At 34.9% G+C, this 25,980-nt stretch overlaps 1 protein-coding gene and 1 long non-coding RNA gene across 3 annotated transcripts; both read left to right on the forward strand.

Annotated features, from left to right (window-relative positions):
- On the forward strand, positions 1-25,683 carry LOC145724728 (geranyl diphosphate synthase-like). 2 transcript variants are annotated; one of them, XM_081973141.1, is made up of 8 exons: positions 1-183; positions 18,238-18,403; positions 18,459-18,599; positions 24,581-24,732; positions 24,793-24,939; positions 24,998-25,148; positions 25,198-25,364; positions 25,423-25,683. In XM_081973141.1, the coding sequence occupies exons 1-8, from the start codon at positions 41-43 to the stop codon at positions 25,613-25,615; spliced, it is 1,260 nt and encodes a 419-aa protein (XP_081829267.1). In that variant the 5' UTR covers positions 1-40; the 3' UTR covers positions 25,616-25,683. The 2 variants fall into 2 exon arrangements, with proteins under 2 accessions (XP_081829267.1, XP_081829268.1); XM_081973142.1 differs by lacking the exon at positions 1-183 and adding an exon at positions 8,699-8,822.
- Positions 22,871-24,202, forward strand: LOC145724736 (uncharacterized). Its single transcript, XR_014177072.1, has 2 exons — positions 22,871-23,911; positions 23,971-24,202. It is a non-coding gene; the product is annotated as an uncharacterized LOC145724736 (long non-coding RNA).
- Positions 25,684-25,980: the final 297 nt, after the last annotated feature.

Here is a 25,980-nt window from a genome sequence, read left to right on the forward strand (position 1 = left end):
GCAATCTATTTTAATACTGCAAGCACTAAACAGATAAAAAATGATCTTCCATAAAGTGATTAGAAGGCCACAAATTGTGCAAAAATGGGTTTATTCTCGTACAATAAATTTATTTTACAATATCAAAAGATATTCCAGTTCTACAGACCTTTCTGAAGGATATATTTATGTCAAACCCAAAAGGTAAGTCCGATTTTTTTGTGTTTTACTATAATCTGAATTTGTAACAGGGCTGCAAAATTTGGTTGAATTGTTATTTTTATTGGTTGATTGACTGATGTTTGCATTATTTTCCTTATTTTTTTTAATGTCCGACAAGGCTATTATTTCCTCAATAATGACACCTATTAAGGTCAATTATCTAAAAAATAATGCCCTAGAGCGTTATTTTTCATAATGTCCATTTTTTAAATAAATATCTACAGAATGAAAGTCGGTCATTGAAGACACCACAGGCATTATAGGAAATAATGCCCTCGGTCGAAGTAGACTCCTCGGTCTCTCTCTTATTGTCCTTACCGTTGGTATCTTAATTACCATAATGTTATATAGGTACCTAACATCAACACTTTTCGAAATAAACACGATTTTTCAAAAAATATTATTTATACATTTATTCAATGTTATAGTAATTGTAGTTTAATTGAAGAGATGTTCTATATGTCCTCCGTCCTGGACAACACATTCCCGATATGAATGATCATAAAATATCAATCTTTCGGTAGCAAAATTATTATTTTCTAGTGATTGACGTTTTGGCGAAGGAAATGAGGTTGGGGTTGATGTTGTCGTCACAATGAATCTGTCTATATTTTGCAATTTGAACTAAAAAACGCTTAAAAAAATATTAATAAATATAAATATTGTATATGTTACACGGGAGAAGAATGCGATAATTGTGCTTCGCTCAGTTGTAGACAATCTTCTGAGCTCAGCACAATAATCGCCTCTTTCTACTCCTAGTAACATAATATACTATACTTTACCACAAAAATTTGATCAGTATTACTGGTAAATCACAAATACTGTGTTTCTGGCAGTTACATTTTTTCTCCATCACTACCAAGTTTTAAAATTTTTTTTCATATTATTGGATAGGAAATTTAATGAGAATTAGAAAAATGCGCTCAAAACTGTCATTTTCTCACTCCAAGTGAGTTTTACAGGCGATTTTTCAAAACTCTGTTTATGGCAGTTTAAACTTTGACACCGCTTTTGTCCCTGACTGTACCCAATTTTGTAGGGTTTTTTCAGGTTATATTAATATCTGTCGCAATCAGAATATACAGGGTTATTCACGTTATTCGACACGAAAAATTGTGACTAAACTATTCACCACAATACTGGGATAGAAATACTTATTAGAGGTATCTTATAAAAATATTTTCAAGATGTACCAGTGGTCCCAAATGCAGAAATTTGTCAAAATTGTATTTTTTCAAATACCTAGTAGCTGAAAATAAAAAAGAACTACATTGAGGTTTGATACCTGTAAACTTTACAGTTTCACAGATATTCGCTAGTTTGTAAAAATGTGGAACAAATTTTAACGTTTAATCACTCAACCTCTGTTTGATTTTTATTAACCAAAATTGGCTTGGCACTGCTAAAAAGCAGTTTTATGATTCATGGGTGCTAAAAACCTCATACATGTCTCATAATTTTAAGTCGAAATTTCTCAAACTCGTACTGATTTTGAATAATTTTTCTACCCCTTCAAAAATTAAACAAATCCAAACTTTTAATTTTGTTTGAAATGACAGTTATAATAGCAAATTAGAGACGTTTTTAGGAGTATTTTCTTTAAGATGTTTAATAATGTTGCTGAAGGATTTAAAAACAGAGTAGGTATGTGTGCGTTTATAGTCGGATGGTCGCTATTTTAAACAATTTTTATGAATTGCTTGTGTTTTTTTTCTTGAATAGCAAATACAGTGCGTTTTTTTTAACGCGCAACATAGGATTTTACATGTTAAATTTTTAAGCCCCTGTTAGACCATGTTATTTTGGAACTACCGGTCTAAAACTTGACGGGTGTGTTTTTAGTACCCTGAAGCTTAAGTAAATTTACCAATTTAGTCTAAAAAGTAATTAAAAACTGGCAAAAAATCATTTTTTTTTCGAACAGATATTATTGTTTCATACTCCCTGTATGCATTGTTGTTCTTTGTTGTTTTTGATACTGGCAGGGCAGGTAGCAGGTAGAGTGACACATTTTGACTGCATCACAACCCGACATCTTTTGAACGTCAAAATGGCATTTTATGATTGTTTGGGATACTGTTTGGCTTCATACGGAGGTCACTTTGAACAATTCATTTATAAAAATACTTCTTTTGTTCTTAACTTTCTTGATATAAAGTTAAAATTCGCATTTTGATCATCCTGTTTTACTTTCTACGCCAAATTTACCTGCTACCTGACGTGCCAGTATCAAAAACAACAAGTACCTATCATACATACAGGGAGGTTGGAAAGATAAAATCTTTTCGAAAAAAGATGATTTTTTGCAAGTTTTTAATCACTTTTTAGGCCGAATTGATAAACTTACTTAAGCTTCAGGGTACGAAACAGCCACCCGTCAAGTTTTATACTTGTAGTTCCAAAACAACATGGTCTAACACGTTTTACTTTTCGTAATTAGTTACGAAAAGTAAAACGTTTTGTCACTTTAATCAGTTTTGAAAAGTGTCACTTTATATGCCAAAATTAGAAAAAATATTTTTTTCCACTCCTACAGGGATATTGGTTAATTCCTTAAAAGTTTAGATAACGGATAAGTAGGCAATTGTCACCGCTTGGACAAATATGGAATCATAGGCTTTACGCCAGTGAGATATGAAATAGACCAATCACAGACAATCTTTTTCATTATACGACTCTGAAAACTTTCTCTAACGTCAACAACTGTCTCCAAAGTCTTACGAATCGTCTCCGAAGAACAGCTGCGAGCGCGGCTTTTTGGGACACCCTGTACAATACCCGTAAAATTGACTTGCCGACAAATGAACACATTATTTCAAGACTGTTACATTGTAAAGTGCTTCCAAATACTTCAAAATCAAATTCATTAACAAATAATGCCTTATCACAAAACAAAAGTGCTTGTTTGATAATCGTGAAATGTTTCTTGTTAAGTAAGTTGTAATATTCATTCGAACGAAGCTATTAAATTCTCAAGTAGTGGATATTCCTTGTCAAGTGTCTTAACAACCTTGTTGCAGTGATAGACAATTACATGTATACAGGGTGATTCAGGTTTTAATACACAGATTTTAACCATGTATTTTACGTCCAAAAATAATCCCCGTTTGCTTTATAAACTATATCCCGGAAATGCGCCTTTCAGGAAATACAGTGTGTTCAAGTTTTATAAAAAAACACAAAATTCATTTTTTTTTAAATGCCTTTAAATGCCCAACAGACGTAAATGTCCCAAATTTGAGTAACAAACCCAACCTATGTTTTTTTTAAGACAATGACCACACAACAAAACTAATTCGGCGTTCAACCTTGTTATCTTTGAAAACTGCATTGCACACCACACTAGTGCGATAATAATTGATTTTATCGCACTAGTGTGATAAAGCACCATAAGAATATAATAAAACATTCATTATCACACACTAATGCACTAATGCAATAAAATCTGTCATTACGTAACTCAAAGCTAGAGTTAAAAAATGACTAATTTATGTGAAGCTCCTAGATAATATACAGGGTAATTCAAATTCGACCCTCACCATTGGGATCTCAGAAACCATAAGAGATACGAGAAAGTTTAAATTGGGGCAAAGTTGCGCAATTTAAAGCTCAACCAAATGCTGTTTTAAAATTTTTGATTTTCCGAGTACTTCCGAAGATATCCGAAAAAAACTGAAAATTTGATTTTTTGTTTTTATTTATTTCTAACCTTATTTGAAGAGATATCCCAAAACTAAAAGCATCTTTTCATTGCTACTTTTTCCTAGCTATTCGATGATGGATACAAATTTGCCACACGACGTTTCGTTTTCTGTCAGTCATCATCAACTTTCTTTTTTCTGATGGGCGCCATATTGGATTTTTAGCCCACCAAATAGTACGTTTTATTCTGATTTTAGTGATGTATAATAACTTATGATTTGCTTCATAAATAACAAAATAATTCAATAAAAACTATTTTTACTTTAGTTATTGGCTTTGAGTTAATGGGCCGTTTTAAAAAATGTCATTATTTGACAGTACTTGTCAAACACGATAATTCGGATGATCATTAGAGCGTCAATCATAGTTAAAAATGTATCTAGATAAGAAACCCCCGCAGAAAATGTTATTATTATACAAGCATTGCTGAACTATTTAGGTTAATCAGAAAACGAGATTTGTTAGCATTATCTCTAACTTCAAAGGCTTATTTATGTTTCCAAGAGAAAGATCATCATTTTAAGAACTTCATTTTTTGCCAAATTTCAATTTTGTATAATGTTAAGTGCAAGTTTATAGTTATTTATACAGTAAGTGACAAACCATTTTTTATTCATTCATATTTATTCGAGTGAATAAACCGGTTTAAGTCACGTGTCTTATACAGTATTTTATTAAATTTCGACTTCTTATATTAAAAAAAAAAAACTAAAATTACAGTTCTATTAAATTTGCACCGCGCCCCGTAGATGTAACATTGATGTTTGTTTGTTTACATCTGTAAATAGGCGAATGTCATTCAGAGTGATTTAATAGTTATTTATACAGCAAGTGACTTAAACCATTTTTTATTCACGAAAAGAACAACTAGGTCCACAAGCGTAGCGAGTGGCCTAAGCTCTTCGAGTGAATAAACCGGTTTAAGTCAAGTCACGTGTACACCTTTGTGACTAAGTATGTTCAGGCCAATTGCGTGTGACAAGTACTACCAAGTAATCTTCATAAAACGTCTCATTAACAAAGCTAACTAAGGTAAAATCTCTAAAAGCTCTAATGATCGTCCGAATTATCGTGTTTGACAAGTATTGTCAAATAATGACATTTTATAAAACGGCCCATTAACTCAAAGCCAATAACTAAAGTAAAAATAGTTTTTATTGAATTATTTTGTTATTTATGAAGCAAATCATAAATTATTATACATCGCTAAAATCAGAATAAAACGTACTATTTGGTGGGCTAAAAATCCAATATGGCGCCCATAAGAAAAAAGAAAGTTGATGATGGCTGCCAAAAAACGAAACGTCGTGTGGCAAATTTGAATCCATCATCGAATAGCTGAGAAAAAGTGGCAATGAAAAGGTGCTTCTAGTTTTGGAATATCTCTTTAAATAAGATTAGAAATAAATAAAAACAAAAAATCAAATTTTCAGTTTTTTTCGGATATCTTCGGAAGTACTCGGAAAATTGAAATTTTTAAAACTGCATTTGGTTGAGCTTTACATTGCGCAACTTTGCCCCAATTTAAACTTTCTCGTATCTCTTATAGTGCCTTTTTCGGTTTTTGTCGGATATCTCCTGATGTAATGAAAATGTTTTGATTTTTTTACCAAATTATTTAGCAATAAAATGCGCAACTTTGCCTCTATTTAGGTAACTAAAGATCTATCAACCTTGGTATCTGAGATAGCAATGCTAATTCATCGAATTTTAAACATCCTGTATATTTCAACCTAATAAAAATGATGCTTTTTGGTGATTCTTATTTTTTTGGCGAAAGAGCACGACACCGAAGGTTGAGGGCTATTGAAATATTCGCTGTCATTCTGGTGAACATGCACTGCTCCTATGGGACATTTAACACATGAGGGAAATATTCATAGGTTATATCCCGAGACGTTCAAGTTTTATCGGGTAAACTGTGCATAGGTGATTTTTTGCAAAGTTTTGCTTGGAAAATGATTGAGACTAAATAATTCGACGATAAAATCCTGAGACCGCAGGTCGAAGGATTTTTTCCAAAGAATTATTTAGTCGAAACCATTTGCCTAAAAGAAAAATTTTGCAAAAAACCTACCAATGCACATTTTACGTGATAAAACGTGAACGCCGAGGGGTATATGTCAAGATTATTTCCTGAAAACTCACATTTTAGTTTATTAACAAGAAAACACCTTAGTTAGAACACAAATACTGAACTAAACGTGATGAAATTAATGATAATATTGAACTCACCCCAGCAGACGACAGATTTTCGTTCAGTCATGTATATTTTTGTTTACATTTCAAATTGACAATCATACGTCAAAATATTTTAATTTATGTAATTATTTAATGAAAACTACGTTACAGTGATTTATTAATTGTTAATATTGAAGAAGATAACTTAAATTTTATAAGTGTCTAAATCCTGTTTCGTTTAATATCAAATTTTCTTCAAAAAACGTATTCGAAAAAGGTAGGTGGTGTTTAATCACTGTTAAATTTTAGCAGCCAGGGATTTAATCAGTATAAAACGGTTTCCATTGGTGGAACTAGAAAGGTTCTCGGAATTTGATTGGCTGCTAGTACAATGAGGGAAATAATCATAGGTTTTATCCCGAGACGTTAAGGTTTTATCGGGTAAACTGTGCATAGGTGGTTTTTTGCAAAATTTTGCTTGGAAAATGATTGAGACTAAATAATTCGACGATACCTCCAAAGAAAAATTTTGCAAAAAAAGCACCAACAGTATTAAAAGTAAAACATAGCAGTTCTACAGCATAGTAAAATTTTTTGCACTAAAAATCATTAAAAAATGAAAAAATAATGCAAAAAGTTTTACTTTTAAAATCATACACATAAAATCATTCAAAAAAGTGTACTTTTGTGCACGATTTTATAAAAATTTATTTTGACGGTGATGTGAAAATCATCAGTTCTTATGGGTAGGCATTGATTTGACCTATTGATACAGGAACAGTTTTTTGTTTTAAAGTAAATCGTACAAAAATAATCGGAATTGAAGAAAATAGTGCGTGTGTCGCAAGAAATTCAAGTAGAAGCTAAACTTGCCTGTTTGAATTTGTTGCCGAATAAATCGAAGGGCGTCTTTGAAACAAGAAAGCGTGTCTGGTATCAACGAAGATGTCATGTTAGCTTATTTTCTAAATGCGCCAGCTCTTCCATGTGGATGAAGTATTCTATGCTAAAATTAACTTTGAAGACCTACAACAATGTGAACATATCAAAATATGGAAAGCTGATAGCCTTCCTGAAAAGTGAGTCAAGAACATACAAACCAAAAAAGGCCAGGGTTTTGGATAAAAAGCAGATCGACCAATTTTTAATAAACGCACCAGGCGGCCAATACTTAATGACAAAGGTAATTAATTAATGATTTATGCTTAATATTAGGTACACAGTATGTCCAAGATTCGATTATCTATAGAGGGATCTCGCTTCCCGTAAGAGCTACTGCAAAGGTTAAATGGGGAAAGTTTTAGAGAATTTAATAGGCAATCCAACACCGTTTTAAAAATATTTAACTTTTGCTTAGTTTTTGAAATATTTTCGAAAAACCCAAAACGATCATTTTCAAAAAAGTGCTGTATTTTCGCTAATTTTAAAAATTTTAAAATTTGGCTTGAACATTGTTAAAGCAACTTTTAAGGACTATTTTTCTGTGTATTTCGTTTTTAGTTCCGACTTTTCGTTTTCGAAATACCACCATCAACTTATTTTTTCTTATGGACGCCATTTTATTTTTTTATCTAGTTAAAAAGAGCACGTTTTTTGCATTAAAATGATGTATGTTACAAAAAAATGTACTTTTTTGTTAAAAAAGCTAAAAACAGTAATTCTTAAAATTACGTTAATGCAAAATCTAAACGATTACAAAATGATGAAAATGTAGCATGTAATTAAGGTCTAATCTAACTAAACTAAAACTAAACTTTAACTAAAGTAAAAATAGTTTTTATTGAATTATTTTGTCATTTATCAAGCAAATCATAAGTTATTATACACCACTAAAATCAGAATAAAACGTACTATTTGGTGAGATAAAAATCCAATATGGCGCCCATAAGAAAAAAGAAAGTTGGTGATGACTGACAAAAAACAAAAAGTCGTGTGGAAAATTTGAATCCATCATCGAATAGCTAGGAAAAAGTGGTAATGAAAAGATGCTTTTAGTTTTGGGATATCTCTTCAAATAAGGTGAGAAATAAATAAAAACAAAAAATCAAATTTTCAGTTTTTTTCGGATATCTTCGGAACTACTAGGAAAATCGAAATTTTTAAAACACAATTTGGTTGAGTTTTAAATTGCGCAACTTTGCCCCAATTTAAAATTTCTCGTATCTCTTATGGTTTCTGAGATCCCAATGGTGAGGGTCGAATTTGAATTACCCTGTATATGCAAGCGGATCAAGTCTTTTAACGAAGTCCACAGTTACAGCACGAGAAACTGATTTTCTTTTGAGTGGAAATTGTAGAACAACACATATGTTCAATTCAGTATTGTACAAAGGCCATCAAGATTTTAATATGTTGCCCAATGTAATAAAAAACTGTGATAATTTGAACAATTTTAAAAGAGCCCTAAGACAACATGTTGTAATTTAAGTGCTTTAGCTTGTTTTTGTTTAATGTTTTTACTTTTTAATTCGTTATTTGTTTTTAAACATATTTGTCCATTTTATTTATTTTATTTTTACATTAATTTTAATATTTTTATATTTGCATGATTTGTCATTGTGTTTATTTTTATAGCTACATGCTAAATAAAAAATCTAGCTAGCCATGGGATTGAACCGTTTAATGCAATGACATTGTTTCCAACAGACGCTGTGTTATGCGCAAGACAGCCATCCTGTTGAAATCATCATATTTTCTAAAATGAGCTTCATTTGGCACAATTTGTCTAAGACCTGGTAAGATCTCAGCTCTCAATAAATCCAAATACCTCCTTCCATTAAGATTACATATAATCAAATGAAATGGCCCTACTAAACGATTTCCTAAAATGAGAAACTGCTCAGTTACTGAGTCGCAACTTTATTATAAAAGTAATATTTTATTTGCATACCAATGATTCTACACCAAATATTTAAGTCAAATCTTGTCTCCATTCGTCTTTGAACAACCTCATTAGGATTCTCTACAGCCCAAAAATGTTTGTTATGCTTATTAAAACCACCACAATTAGTAATCCTGCTTTCATCAGTCCATACAACAAAATTAGAAAATTCTGGGTCCTCATTACATTTATTAATCTACCAGTTTGAGAAACGCAGTCTTCTGGGATAATCGGTCTCCAAAAGTCCTTGTACAACTGTGAGCTTTTAAGGATGATATCCAGAATCGGAAATCCCCTCGGTTTTTCAGAAGCACCGTATTCTAATAAATTAACAACTAGATTTTTAAAGTGGGTCTTGTTGGCGTCGTTCTGAATACGTCTCCAAATACCTAATTGAAGTCACGTCTGCGTTTCTGTTGGACGGAAGATACACTGCCAGCATGTCAAATTTCTCTTCATTTGAATACTTATTTTGTGGCATTTTAATTCAAATATTAATTACAACCACGAAAGAAAGCTTATCTGTGCAACTGTTTTGAAAAAAAGTTGCTCAAACAGTGTTCAAGCCAAATTTCAGAATTTTTAAAATTAGCGAAAATAAAGCACTTTTTTTGAAAATAGTCGTTTTTGGTTTTTCGAAAATAATTCAAAAACGAAGCAAAAATTTAATATTTTTAAAACGGTGTTGGATTGCCTATTAAATTATCTCTAAAACATTCCTGAGAGATTTCCGAGATCCCTGTATAGAGAATTGAATCTTGGACATACTGTATGTACAGGGTGTCACTGAAATGACTGTACAACGCTTAATCACAAATTTAAGACGATCTAAACAAACTTGCCTATATCCAAAGTTGTTTAATTTTGCCGTTACAGGGCGCCAAAGTACTCAAATTAATATAGTTTTTTCAAAATAATTCCTAAAGACCCTTATCGATTTTTACGAGACTTAGCACCAAAAATTACTATACAGTGTGGAACAGCCAAATGGAATAAATTCGATAACGAATAAATGAGAGCGTGTTGGGAAAAACGCTTGGACACGTCAATTTGTATTATTAGATGCGCATTTAAAAAAAATATATAAAAATATATAGGGTGTGTCATGTGACAGTGGCCGATACCAACTTTCTTATTTTAAATACAACCCCCTGTATATTATTAGTTTTTTGGATTTTTCAGAAAATTCTAGACATAATTCATGTACAATGTCCCATACCTATCTTCAACTGTTTCGGAAATATTAAGTGTTTTCAGATGTATTACAAAAATTAACATTAAAAAAAGAAAATTATTTTATTTCACAAATTCGCTACATCACACTCAATACTTATTTTCGCGGACATTTTGAACATCTCTTAAATTAAAATTAACGTTTTTTTGTTTTTTTTTACCTTATTTGTGAAATAAAATAATTTTCTTTTTTTAATGTTAATTTTTGTGATACATCTGAAAACGCTTAATATTTCCGAAACAGTTGAAGATAGGTATGGGACATTGTACATGAATTATGTCTAGAATTTTCTGAAGAATCCAAAAAACTAATAATATACAGGGGGGTGTATTTAAAATAAGAAAGTTGGTATCAGCCACTGTCACATGACACACCCTATATATTTTATTTATTTTTTTAAATGCGCATCTAAAAATACAAATCGACGTGTCCAAGCGTTTTTTCCAACACGCTCTCATTTATTCGTTATCGAATTTATTCCATTTGGCTGTTCCACACTGTATAAATTGACATGATTACTTGTGTATCGTAATAAAAGTTTATATTTTTGTTAACCCTGTATCAATTACTTTTTCTTCCTTCTAGATGACTTTATTTTGAAAGTTTTTTGTTTTCCTGCAAAATTATTGTCAGACATACGGTTTTCCTAAAAAGACGCACAATACCTTGCAAATCATTACTAAATTTTTAACCAGAACAAACAAAAACATACACGATAATTACCAATTAGCTAAACAAAAAACATAAAATTTTTTGAAATTATTTTCAGCACATAGTAAACATTTTGAATATTTGTAGTCCAGGCAACGAAAAGGTATAAAGGGAAATGCTTGGAATACAATTTTTGACTTCGTAACTTTGTTTGGACTAGTTAGGAGGTCAACATATCAAAAGTCCCCGCCTCTACCTCTAGAGCCGGGTGGAGGGGGGAAAAGTCTAATTTTTCGGTTTTTTGCTTATACAGGGTGTCCCACGACGAAAGACCTCGATTGATATTGGAAAAAGTATAAATAGGAGAGTTTTGAAAATTTGGTAGGATACTGATGTGGGCATGCCCAATCCAACTAAAATATTTTCAAGATGGTTGCACTCCCGCTTATACCGGAAGTCGATCACAACTTTCTTATTTTAAATAGAACACCCTATATATTATTACATATTTGGATTCCTCACAAAATTCTGACCAACTTTTGTATAGAATGCCCTATGCCTATCTCTAGCCGTTTTCGAAATATTTGATGTTTTTCCAAAAAAGTGACAGTTGCAACGCTCAACATATTTTTGTACTATGTTAAAACCGTATTTCATTTTGCAATAAAACTTTGGGTTATTGTAAATAAAGGATCGTTTTATTAAACTGAGGGTGCGTAACGACTCATTTGTATACAGGGTCGTCAAAAAAAAATCATAAACTTGCCACTAAAAAAAATGAAAAATCTCAAGTTTTTTAAATGGAAACCCCCATTTTTTATGACGGAATCATTTTGAGCATTAAAAATTACTATAAGTTTCAATTTACTTGCCTATACCTAAATCCAACCCATTTCGTTTTATTTGAGAATAAACATTTTTTTATTATGGTGCACGGTTGGGATTATGTGGTGTTCTAGTTGGTCATGATTTTGACACACGGTGATATTGGAGACCTGCAGGGCATGTTAATAACACTAGTTTTGAGTGTTTTGACAACTGCAAATATGCCGTCGCGGTTACGTTATTCAAACCAAGATTACTTAAATCTGTTTATTATTTACGGAGAATGTGATAAAGTTGTGAGTAGAACATGTGAGGTATTTGCCGCTCGTTATCCAGAAAAACCAAAGCCATCACGAAAAGCTGTCAAGCAAATAATTGAAAATTTTAAGAATACGGGATCTGTGAAGATAAAAGCTATTAAAACAAAACCAATCCTTAATAATACAAATGTAGAAATTGCAATTTCTAACCAACTTTTGTGTACAATGCCCTATTCCTATCTCTAGCCGTTTTCGAAATATTTGATGTTTTTCCAAAAAAGTGACAGTTGCAACGCTCAACATAACATGCTTTGCAGTTCTCCAATATCACCGTGTGTCAAAAGCATGGCTAACTAGAGTACCAGCTAATCCCAACCATGCAGCCTAATAAAAAAATGTTTATTCTCAAATAAAACGAAATGGGTTGGATTTAGGTATAGGCAAGTAAATTGAAACTTATAGTAATTTTTAATGCTCAAAATGATTCCGTCATAAAAAATGTGGGTTTCTATTTAAAAAAATTGAGATTTTTCATTTTTTTTAGTGGCAACTTTCTGATTTTTTTTTGACGACCCTGTATACAAATGAGTCATTACGCACCCTCAGTTTAATAAAACGATCCTTTATTTACAATAACCCAAAGTTTCATTGCAAAATGAAATACGGTTTTGACAGGGTACAAAAATATGTTGAGCGTTGCAACTGTCACTTTTTTGGAAAAACATCAAATATTTCGAAAACGGCTTGAGATAGGCATAGGGCATTCTATACAAAAGTTGGTCAGAATTTTGTGAGGAATCCAAATATGTAATAATATATAGGGTGTTCTATTTAAAATAAGAAAGTTGTGATCGACTTCCGGTATAAGCGGAAGTGCAACCATCTTGAAAATATTTTAGTTGGATTGGGCATGCCCACATCAGTATCCTACCAAATTTTCAAAACTCTCCTATTTATACTTTTTCCAATATCAATCGAGGTCTTTCGTCGTGGGACACCCTGTATTTCGGAAACTCCTACCGACGCGACGTGACCTCTCTATAGAAAATGAAAGCTGATTAAATTTGCTACAAGTTTTATTCCGTCAAGTATTTTGATATCTTGTATAGTTTTCGAAATATCCGCTCTTAAAAGTCTGTAATTTTATAATTTTTCATATTTTTTTGTATTTTTTTTTTTGACCGGATAAATCTTTACCCATGCACCGAAAAACTAAATACTGGCCATAGGGTTGTAGAGCATGACAATCTTTACAATAATATATATTTTCTTACTACTTCATCTATTGTCTCCTTCAAAAAAAAAAAGTTTATTGTCATAGAAAATTAATTGAAAACATTATAGTAGGAAGAATTCGGTTAATTTCTTGCTTTCTTGAGGGGGGAAGGGCTTTGATTTTCGTCTTCGTTTTCATCTTTTGTTTCACTATCGTCTTCTCCATCGGACCCTTGTAAATAAACTGTCACAGGATCCTCCTGATCCTCTTCATCTTCGGAGTGAACTTGAGGGACCCCATTCAGGCAGTTCCCCTCGCAATTTTGGCATGCTTGGGAACATTTAAGGCTCGCTTTTTTGCAGCCACACTTTGCGCTGGAACAGTGTTTCGTGCAACGGCAAAAATCATTTTAAGAATATCATCGGGTGCAGCTGCTAAGTCACTGTGCACGGGGACCAGGCAGTTGTTCTTAATTTTCTACCCATACATCTGAGGAGGCAGGTCATTTCCTAGCCACAGCTGAACTTGATGGAATGTTCTGAGGGAATGCCGTTTTACTGCTCCTTCGGTGCGAGGAAAACAAGAGATATCAGGTTTGATGTTGGCCACCGATTTCAAGAATGACTTGTACCTGTAGGCATTCAGGCAGACCTCTCGCTGGAGCTCCATACCACTTGACATACAGGTTTCACCTGCCTTTCGTACTTGGGCGGTGGTAGAGGAAGGATCTGAAAAGACATTTTCGAAATGCGGAAGATGTTGTATCGCATCCAGTAAATGCATGCAAAAACAGCACGTCCTTGAAACCTTGGTGCTGAGGCTCTTGAGACCAGAATAAGGAATCTCTCATCTTTCCACGTCCAGGATAATAAAAATAATGTCTTTATACGCATCAGCTTTAGCCATCAAAAGGACGATGAGGTCGACATCTTCTCCCACAATGCAGACAGCTGTCGTTTCCAACATTTCCACAGCCGTATCCACAATCAGAACGCCCGCATCACTTTCTGCTTGAAGGGTCCTAATCCCATTGTCCTCAAGCTTCACCTTAAGCATGTTGACGAGTCTGCTTTTGTTGAACTGATTCGACAGAAAATCTTCTTGTTTGACGTTTATCTCGGTGTCTTCGCTGAAATAGATGTCTGCAGACTTCCTGAGTCGATAGCGCCTTTGCTGCTCTGCTACTTTTGTGCTTGAGATGAATGACGAATAACCGTCGTCAAAGACTACAGTACATCTCTTTCCGTGGTAGTTCTTCGTGATAAAGTGGAAGTAGCTCTTGCAGATTGTCGATATCTTTGCACCTCTTTGCCAAATTACTTTATGAAGGAGAAGCCCTCCGTCAAATACGATTTGTAGCTGTGCGACATGTACATCCTTGGTCGTAGTGTTGAATAGTTTGTACAGCGCTGACTTAGTCGCTTTTCTCATCCCACTTTCGCTGGATAAGGCTAATGGGAACGGGGCTAATTCGTATTTCATGTATAGCTTTAAATCTTCGTCTGTTTTTTGCTGATGGATATACGTCGGAATAGCAATGGGTCCACAGAAATCTTTTCGTCGTTGATTTGAACCGATGAGTTTACCGTTGAAAGAGGAAGAGCTCGGTCTTTTCGAGTCAATTTGATGTTAGAAAATGTTGAATTGACCATTTTAGCCATTGCTTGCTTGCCAACAAACCCTACAGCCAGCATTCAGCTTTTCGACTGGTTAAAGAGTTATCCGGTCAAAAAGAGCGGAAATGTGAAGAAAATTTTTTATTTTTCAAAATTTATACACTTTCAAGAGCGGATATCTCGAAGTAGTTGATACAGGGGTAACAAAAATACAAACTTTTATTTACGAGCCATAAGTATTTTTTATTATTTCCTCTCATGTTAATTTGAGATGGCGCAATTTAGCGGCAAAATTAAGAAACTGGATAGTAGGTAAGTGGTAAGTCTACCTAGAACGCCTTATTTTTGGCCTAGAAATTTGTAGTTAAGCGTTGTACAGTCCTTTCAGGGACACTCTGTATATGTCAAATCTGAAAGCCATACCCGAAACAGTCGCTCCGTTCAAAACGATCCAGTATCATTGACAATATTTCTGATTCTGTATTAAAGCATGGTGACATACCATGTTATTAAATGAGAGTGTTATCATTTAGGACTTTTCCATATGCCCCACTTCCATTTGAATAGTATGGAATGACACACCGGACCGTGTTAATCGGACGTGTGGCAGCACACTAACATACTGTTCAGTAAGGTATGTTTATTTTTGATCCTAATTTTGTATTTATTTTTATTTGGATTGATATAGTGATGGGAATTTTTGGAGTCTGTCGATGCCAAGAGCTAACCAACATGCGAATTGACGATATTCAGGACAAAAGGTTGCTTATTTCGATACCAGATACAAAAACCAATAAATCACGCAGTTTCAGAAAACAAAAAAAAAGCTGATTTTCCTTAAGTTTTAACATTAATGTTAATATCAATAAGTAATTGTTGTTCAATTTAGATATATTTTACTGTTGCAACTAAGATAAAATATCAGAAACTGGTTTTCTTGGAAAATGTCTTTAATTTTTTTGTTAGTGACTTATAGTATACTTATAACCCACTAGTAAGTTATGTTATAAGTCACTAGGGAGTTATGAGCTATCTAATTAAATTGACCATAGTAATGCTGTTATAATGATGAGGTATTGGGTCAATAGTATATTATTAACCAAGGTTTAGACAGACACTTTTATTGACCGTATATCAAAATTAAATCCCTAAGAGGTCAATAAAAGCTGTCTATACCGTGGATAATATAGCGTTTTTCCACTATTAACCACATTTTTGATAGTCTCTTTATTGCATAGTTTTTAGCACAGCTTGTATGGTGAAAGGTTCACCCACTCACACTCAATCTGTGGAACAATCACTGTTTATGTGGTAAAACCAATTTTCTTTGCCACCTATTGTACCTAACTAAGCTTTTCACTTGAAGAAAATGTATACTGTACCTTGAACAGTGAATAGAAAATTAATACAAACCTTCAGTGTACAAGGTTTTATTTGGATCAATTGAGTGTGTTGAAAAAAGAACACAATTATAATGTTGTTAATAAACCTAGTACGACAGGGATGTGTGCTGCCTCCACTCCTATTCAACTTATATTCGTAAGCAATATTCCAAGAGGCCCTGGAAGACGTGGAAATGGGAATCAAAGTCAATGGAGTGTGGATCAACAACATCCGCTATGCTGACGACACGGCCTTAATTGCTGATAACATACACGACCTACAACAACTGGTCAACAAGGTAGGAGAACAGAGCAAATCAATGGGCTTAAATATCAACACCAAAAAAAACAAAGTTTATGATTATCTCTAGAAACCTATATATGTTTGGAAACTCCACCATAACATTTAACGCAGGGCCCATAGAAAGAGTAGATAAATTTAAATACTTGGGCATCTGGCTTTTCGAAGACTGGACATCAGACAAGGAAACAAAATATCGCATTGAACAAGCTCGACAGGCATTCCTAAGTCTTCGAAAAGTGCTTACCAGTTCCGATTTTGACCTTAACCTAAGGCTCAGATTCACTAAATGCTACGTTTGGTCGGTGCTTTTCTACGGTATGGAAGGTTGGACATTGAAGGCGGCTGCAATCAACAAATTGGAGGCTTTCGAGATGTGGCTGTATCGCAGAATCCTGAAGATACCCTGGACGGCTAGACTAACAAACGAAGAAGTTCTAAGACGAGTCAACAGACAACGTGCACTGTTTGAATCGATTAAGAAAAGAAAAACGGCATACCTGGGGCATATAATGCGAAACACGAAATATCAATTCTTACATCTATTGATTGAAGGCAAGATCGAAGGCCGGAGAGGGATCGGAAGGAAAAAAATGTATTGGCTGCGAAATATCAGACAGTGGACAGGGCTGAACGATGTAGAGTCGCTGATACACACCGCAAGAAATAAGGAAGAAATGGAAAATGTTATCGCAAACATCCATTAGTGGATACGCATTGGAAGAAGAAGAATAAACCTAGAATAGAACAGCTCATGTAGATAGCTCAATTGAAAAGTTGGTTTTTCGATTATACCTACCCACATACAAAAACATTTGCCACCTGACTGAGAATTTGACTGTGTCAGTCAATATTCTGTTCCTAGAAGGAGTTTCACAGAGGTTTTATAGCCAGTTTAAGATTCCTCACATTTCACAGTCAGATCAAATTTTGAGATTTAAGTCAGATATCAACACTGAATCATTTTAAGTTTTAGTTGCAACACTGATGAAGACCCTGACTGATGATAGTCCCTGAAGTTAAGCACATTGAAGTTCAATCACATCACTTTTGAAGGAAGTATTTGGCCCCTTTGTTGTTGTCCCTGTACAGTACGAAACTTTTAGATCTGGCTTCATTGTCCACTGTTTTCATCACTTTAAATCGTTTGGTAGTGTCATAAAGAGGCTTGAGATAGGTGATTCGGTCGTCCTCATTAAATATTTGCAAGCAAAACCAGTGTTTTCTTAAAGAATTTTGCTATAAAGTAAATAAGTTGGGTAGAGACATTGGATGAGGTTATAAATGTAACTTACCAGATTTTTGGGCTGTGGCTACTGATAAAGTGTCTTTATCACGATTTATTTTTATTTTCTTTGCATTATGTGGGTAGTAACTAAAAATTATTACTAAATAAACTTGTTTTGACTAGAGAATGACGGACAGCAATTTGCTATGATTTTGAAAAGTTGGTAGCACATCGGATATGAATTTTCCTTAACGACCGCTTGGCGCGAGATTTCAAATTTACGAATTTTAGAGCCGTTTTGCGTCTTAATGGTCAAATCTACGGTATTGAAAAAATTACAAGTTGATAGCCGAAAATGTGCTCTACAACTTCTCTCTAAAGTTTTCCTATGTTAATCTCCTATGTCCAGGGTGCTCTTGGACACCTGGTATTTCTTGCCCCACAACCACAAACTTTCATCATTGGGAGATATGGATATCATAACTTTACTTGTTGTTTTACAATACACTATTAATAAAACTATTCCTACATACTTTGAACCTAAACATCTTTACAGGTTACTGAAAATTCCATATGCTCTAACGATACCGCCATTTGCAAATAATCAGGAAGCCACAAGTAACTTGAAAGAAATGGACCAGTTGTTTCCGGAAGTAATGGACAATTTAAAAAACATACCACCTTATCAAGAAATACCAGAAATGATAGATCATTTAAAAAGAGTAAGAGCAACTTTATATTGTGATGATTTTTTAATGCTTATATACTGGGTTCTAGGCTGTTGAGTATATAGTTCCTTACGGGAAACGTGTGAGAAGCATTCGTATTATGCAAGATTACAACAGGCTAGTCAAACCCGAGGATCAAACAGCCGAAAATTGGAAACTAGTCAAAATATTGTGTTGGATTCAAGAAATGGTAATTTTTTACACTTTACTATTTATGGTATAATTAGGTGTATCAAGAGAGTACAATTCTTATACGTGCAAAATCACGTGTTTTCAATAACTGGGAGTAGTTTTTCCAAACGGACTTTGGTTAGGTTTCCAGACGGCCAGTTTTATAGGTTCAGTCATATGCCCGTATTCATAGTTCTTTCTTGAGTCTCCCTCGTTTCTCAAGTTACCCTTTACATGCCGAATTCGTTTCATAGACGCTCCTCAGATCTTAAAGGTTCCTTGAAGAATTTTTGAGGGAGGGTGGAAGGTACCTTGAGGCGACCTAGCCATTAATTTTATTTATTGCTTATTGTGTTGTATATTTTTAATTTGTTTGGATAAAACAACTTTATCCAAACAAATTAAAACAACTTTATCCAAACAAATTAAAAATATACAAAATATACAAATATACGTTTTAAGATAGGTTTCTTAATTTTGGGGACGGAGCAGTAAAACAACCGAATTTTTATTTACGTTTACCAAAAAGTATTTACATTTTCAACCAATCAGATCGGTGTTTACCGAATGATGCGACATTAATGGTGCTGTTCCTAGATTTGGGAACGCCATCTGTACTTTCTAACTCATAGAGTTGAGTACAGATGTCACCAGATGTTGCACACAACTATCATTTCTGGCATCCAGTTGACTATACTGGAGCGAAGGTTTTGTTCTTTGGTTATCAAGCCCTATAGCCTCTCTGATGAGCCGTAATACGGCGAAACCGGTCAGAGGATTGGGATTGATAAACAAAAAACAAAACCTCACCATTTTCAACCAAAAAGTATATTATGTAGAAAATCTTCAAAAGAATTTTATATTTTCTTGTATTGCCCCTTGTATTGATAAGGTTCAAATTGCCTTAACAATCATTTTATATGCGCTCAAACTAGAGACCCTCCATTTGGGTTGAGGGATTTGCGAGGTGCTGGAGTTTTGAAATTATGACACTTATTGTCAATTGTATCACGTATATTACACTTTAATTACACGATTCTTGAGCAATAGGTAAGGTAAACTAGAGTAGGGTGGCTGAGTAAAGTGCTAGAACCTTAGGGTCAGAGATAAGTTGCCTTATAGCAAGAGTTTCATCAAATTGAAGGATTGGATTGGTTTGTGAGAAAGGGTAAAATATAGATAGGTTACAAATAGCAAAAGTACCTTTCAAAGTGAAGGAATTGGAGGTTATTTTGGTTGACCGTCTTATTGTGACAGCGTTACTTGTTACGCGTTTGAGAGCTTGTTTTAGAGAGGATAAGTTATAAATGTGATGCAAATAGCAAGAGTACCTTTCAAAGTGAAGAATTTGGGGTTTGTTTTGGGTCTGAGAGCTTGTGTTAGAGAGAGTTTGTTTCGAATGGCAGCTTGAATTTATAGTCCAAAATTCGGTTTATCACACCCGTCCAAATGGGCCATCTGGGATAAGCTTAGACAATTTTGAAATTTTTTGGAAGCTTCTAGACTGTAGTTGAAGAACATTTGGAATCTTTTGGACTGTTCTAAAAGGTTTTGGAAGCTTTTAGACCATTTTAAAAAGCTTCCTTTGGCTTTAGAAGCATTTTGTAGTTTCTGTAGTGTTTTTAAATATTTTTAGATTTCTTTAGGAGCATTGAAGGTTCTGGACTGCTTTTAAGGCATTTTAAACCTTGTAGAAGGTTCTAGAAACTTTTGGAACCTTTTAAACTGCTCTAAAAGCATACGGAAACTTTTAGACTGTCTTGAAATGATTTGAGAGCTTCTAGACTAGATGAAAAGCTTTTGGAAGGCTTTCGACTGCTCTAGAAGCATTTTGGAGTTATTTCTGTAGTATTTTGAAATCTTTTTAGACTACTTTAGGACTATCAGACTATAAAGGCTTTCACGGCCGGTTAAAACTGAAATACAAAAGTTATCCGGGCTTATAAGCCGTGGTCCAATGGAATTTCATCCTGACGTTTCGTCCACATCTGCGGCGGACATTATCAAAGGCGTTGACGTAACGGTCGAAGTGCTCTTCCGTACCACTCTATGATGACTCTAAAATTCCATTGGACCACGGCTTATAAGCCCGGATAACTTTTGTATTTCTACTTTAGAACTATTTGGAAGGTTTCTAGAAAGTTTAAAAAGCATTGAAGGTTTTTGGACTGCTTTTAAAGCATTTGAAAACTTATGGACTGTTCTAGAAACATACGGAAGGTTTTAGACTGCCTTGAAATTTTTTGAGAGCTTCTAGACTAGTTGAAGCTCATTTTGAAGCCTTTAGAGCGTTCTAAAAGCTTTTGGAAGGTTTTCGACTGCTTGAGAAACATTTTGAAGGTTCCGCAGTGTTTTTTTTGTAAATCTAATCGTTTTTGAGATACTTTCCAAAAACTACTTAGATGCACTTTTTACCGAAAATTAGTTCAAAAGTTCAGGGAGGTTTAACCACTCAAAAGAAGCGTCTTGAATTTCTCTTTTCAGTAATGTAGAGCAAAATCTACAAAATCTATCAATCAAATTCTATCTAAAAAATTGTGTACAGGGTGAGCAAAAATAATGGCCCACTAACACTAACAATTGCACACCCTGTATTGAGGTTCAAACGTTACGTAGTTTGGTTTAGTGGTCCATTAAGAACAATTTTGCATTCTTGTAGATTTTATGTTAATCTAACCGTTTTCGAAATATTTACTAAAAACCACTTTAATTCAGGCGGCGCGCGGCGGTCAGTATAGTAACCCAGGAAAAACCTCCATTTGCACAAGATTTCGGTGCATTTTCCCATAAAGTCGCGAATAACTGGATTATTTAAAACGTTCCGTATAGACACATTAAATGTTCGTAAGTAGCTAATATGTATGCTTTATCATATAATAAAGTAGATGTTTTTATTCTTTAATTGAACATTAACTGAAACTTGAACGGCTTTTTCATTGCCTCAAAACATAAGCCAAAATGCAATGTTTTGATGCCAAATATCAGTGAGGATGACAATCAAAAGATTAGCTGTAATTGGTCTATTTTATATCGCACAGTTGCAGAAAGTCTAGGATTCCATATTCGTTCAACCGTTGGCAATTGCCTACTTATCCGTTCTCTAAAATGTTAAGGAATGAACCAATATCCCTGTAGGAGAAGAAAAAATGGTTAAATCGTTGCTAATAAGCCTTGAATAATTGCCTAATAAGAGACGAAATTTGACTCTTGGAAAGTGACGCAAAATCTGAACAAAAGCACCTATTAAGAAGGAACGTGTAAAGAAAACGCAAATGTCAATGCTTATCTTAATACTTAAACTGTGCAACTAAGCATCAAGGTATCCCTGAGCGTGGGTGGGTGGTGGGGCCCTTAATATTGTCACGTTTAGGGGGGTGGCGTAGGAAGAGAAACAAGACTGTAGCTTAAGTATGTCTTCTTTATTAGGCAGTGAACACTGACCAAGAGGGGGTGTGTGGGTGTGTACGTCTAGTGGTAGGTGCGTAAGCCCTTCTGAAGTGTCGCCAAGCCGTCCAAGTGTAACGAGCCGTCCGGGCACTAGAAAGTTCGGACTGTCGCTCGTGACCTCCCTCTGGGGATGACCCCAGAGTTCGGTCCTCTTCGATGGCTTGAGACGCTGATTAAATACCCACATCGTGACCCCAATTTGCCGATCTTGCTGATTCAGACAGTGCACTAGGGGAGACCGGGGCCCGACTAGGTAACGGAACTTAGTGCAATTTATGTTATTCGTGACATCTCCCCCTTCCAACAAGTGTTCGCCCCGAACACTAAAAGTCCATGTTTACAAAATCAACTCACTTATTTTCTATTCTTATTTTCTAATGCAGGTGGGGGAGTACTTTATTTAAACCAACCTATCATCAAATATTACTTCTTAAACTAACACATGTTACTTATCTTCTAGAAAAGGGGTGGAAAAACTTTATTGAACAAATATCTTAACTACTTCTCGATTTTTAAACGTTGCCATGTTTGCATACCCAAAAAACAATTATTCCTTTCATTGGGACACCTTTCAACCTTGTTGTTGCGTCCATCTTCTTGCCTTCTCATTTAAGCGTAAATTGTCCCCTGCATCGGGCACCATCTTCTAGTACCTTCTCTCGGTACTACCTTGTCTAAGCGGAAATCCATCGCTTAGCTTCGACATCTTTGGTCCATTGCGTGCTCTCTTTTTAGCACACGTTGCTTTGGACTACTCTACATCGTCATTTCTAAGCCCATCTGGAGAACCTTCTTCAGCCCTTCATTTAAGGGACTCTGGGTGCACGCGGCTGTAGAACCGACGTTGCGGAACCCATCCGAAGATGCTGGTTTCTCCTAGGCTTGCTCCTCTTCTTCTCGCTTCTTTAATCAGGTCAATTTGTCGATGGACGCAACGAGGTAATCAGGTGGCCCCTAAAGTCAACAATTAATTAGGAAACAAGCCCGACTCCAATAACATAACATGTATTAGCATTTGACCTTATTATAAACCAAACACCTTATACTTGCGCGATTTTGCTACCTCAGCAAAGTACCTAGGTCGGGAATGGCGTCACTGGTCTAGAAATCGAGATATTGTTATTGCATTAACTATACATACACTTATTTTATGAAACCTAGTTATCAAAAGTTTAGTTTTATCTTACCCAATACAATACAAACTAATATGTGCTCCTGTGCACTAAAATGTTTAGGGCAACCTACAGGCCGCTCTTGATATTGCCCTACTCAGTTCAAGCAACTGCGGACCTGCAGGCTGGTCCTTCAAAACTCGTCTTGATTCTTCTGGGGTGTGTTTGAACTTGTGGGGGTGGGCATGGTTGAGTCGTCTTCCTGATCTCTCTTTCTTTCTCTCTCTTCTTTCTTCTGGTCTTTGTCTCTCTTCTTTTTCCTCTGTTATTCCTTCATCTTTTCCCTGTGACTTAATTGGCTTCAATTTGCGAGGGTGTGTCTATCAATATGAAGATTAATAGACGGGGATTGAACGGGGCGCCTCCACCATGTCACGTTTAGGGGGGTGGCGTAGGAAGGGAAACAAGACTGTAGCTTAAGTATGTCTTCTTTATTAGGCAGTGAACACTAACCAAGAGGGGGTGTGTGGGTGTGTACGTCTAGTGGTAGGTGCGTAAGCCCTTCTGAAGTGTCGCCAAGCCGTCCAAGTGTAACGAGCCGTCCGGGCACTAGAAAGTTCGGACTGTCGCTCGTGACCTCCCTCTGGGGATGACCCCAGAGTTCGGTCCTCTTCGATGGCTTGAGACGCTGATTAAATACCCACATCGTGACCCCAATTTGCCGATCTTGCTGATTCAGACAGTGCACTAGGGGAGACCGGGGCCCGACTAGGTAACGGAACTTAGTGCAATTTATGTTATTCGTGACAATATAATCTGAGTACTTTTTAGGACAAGCCGCATATTTGATAGGAACCAACAGGGTGTCCACCCACAAGGAGGGAAACTTGAAATTGTTTGCAAAACTTGTTCTCTCACTATAACTGTCTCTAGATAGTCTGTATGGTTCGATCGGTCAAGAGAGTTGACTTTTATTTAACACATAACATGCGTCTTGGTTTGCAGCGGTTTGTGATATACCACCCTGATGTGTAATATAGTATTTCAAACATGTTAAAAACAGTTTTCGATATTTTTTCTAGTATCTGTCAATGAATGAAATATACTTGTTTAAGAATAAAAAAATTAATAAAATTCAACTTAAAAATATGCGCTAAAAATGTACCATTTTGCCACTGCCACTTTTAATGCAAGTACTTGATATTGCTAACTGTAGCAATTTGCCGAAAATTGAAATTTTAACATAAAAATGAACTTATTATATTATATCCAAAATCAGAATTAACACCCAAAGTACGCGTTTTTGATGTGGAATATTTGCCTTAATTGAAAACACCGCTCCTATCAACACTTCGGTAACATTATAGCCCGTTTTTCAATTTCAACTAAGTTCGCGCTTAGATTAATTATCTGGATTTCAGGTAAAGGTATGTTTTTTTAGGTGCATGCTGCAGTTTTGTTGAACGATGATTTAATGGACAATTCTGACTTAAGACGAGGAATCCTAACGTGGTTCAAACAACCTGGAATGGGTATGCGAGCAATTACTGACATGATTTTGATGCATGAGTTTGGTTTTTCTCTACTATCTAAGTATTCTTTAACATCTTTTACTTCCGTAATTCTATGGAACTAATACATTAAACTTTATAGATATTGGCACAACCACAGTTCATACTGTATGCTATTCAAACTGTTACACAAATACTCGTTTTACACGTATATGGGTCAAGGGTACGACTCGACATTCAGGGATGATATTACAGGCCGTATTAAATTTGAAGACTTTACAATGCAAAAGTACCATAAGTACCTAATCCTCATTGTCAACATTATTTAAAATGTGAAACGAATTTAGGTTTCGCAATTGTGCCAAATACAAGACTATGTCTAATGCGCTAGCGCCTCCTTTCGAGTTATCATTAGCTGCCGCCAAAAGGCAGAGCCCTCAAATCTTCAATGACATCGAACCCATTTTGATCGAAATTGGGAATTTTTTTCAAATACTGGTATTACTCTTCCAGACTGTGTCAGTTTTTACTTAAACTAACTTTGCAGAACGACTTCAAAGATTTATTCCACGATCAAGGAGAAGTGGTGTCCAAATCAGAACAACCCACTCTAGGAGCGGATATTCCTACTGGTCAATTGACCTGGTTTTCCGCCAAAGTCCTCGAAAGTGGTACTGAGGAACAAAAAAGGATTTTAATTGAAAACTACGGCAGGTACTCTGCTTTATCCCTTAGAATTTCTTGGACCTGTATGTGATTATCTTTGTTGCAGAACTGATCCCATATGTGTCGAAGCTGTATACAGAATTTACGAAAGTATGAAACTGGATGAGGTGCTTTTAGAGTACGAAGAAACTAGTTTTCGATGGCTGGAAAGTGAAATTAGAAAGATCAACAATGGTGTACCTCATGAAATTTTACAAGACTACGTTGAAACTCTTTATAAACGACGACCTAATGTATAACGTGCAATCAAGCAGGCCCACTCCTTAAAATAAAAAGTTTCTATAACATGTTTCTATTATTTAGAAAATGTAGTTTATTTTTTGAAATCCAAACCTGTTTTATAGCTATTTATGTACCAAGGGCGTTAGAGGGAACATAATGTCCTGAAGTCAATGGAGTTTCTTCCTCCATTGGACTACGGCTTATAAGCCCGGATAACTTTCATATTGTTACGGTTTTCCCGTGGGTTTACACAAAGTCAATTTAACTGAACAATTAATAAATTTATCTACTGTTTAGTCTTCAGCTAAACATATATCTTAATGTTATATAAATAATCAGGGTAATTAAGGACAATCATAGTTTATAGATCTTTTAACATTTC

The sequence above is a fragment of the Ips typographus genome, linkage group LG2, assembly GCF_016097725.1.
Source record: "Ips typographus isolate SLU linkage group LG2, UJ_Ityp_2.0, whole genome shotgun sequence".
NCBI lineage: Eukaryota > Metazoa > Arthropoda > Insecta > Coleoptera > Curculionidae > Ips > Ips typographus.

Coding starts and splice junctions, on each gene's coding strand:
- LOC145724728 (XM_081973141.1), top strand. CDS start 41: ATGATCTTCCATAAAGTGATTAGAAGGCCACAAATTGTGCAAAAATGG. Junction 184..18,237: donor ATTTATGTCAAACCCAAAAG/GTAAGTCCGATT, acceptor ACATCTTTACAG/GTTACTGAAAATTCCATATG. Junction 18,600..24,580: donor TGTGTTGGATTCAAGAAATG/GTAATTTTTTAC, acceptor ATGTTTTTTTAG/GTGCATGCTGCAGTTTTGTT.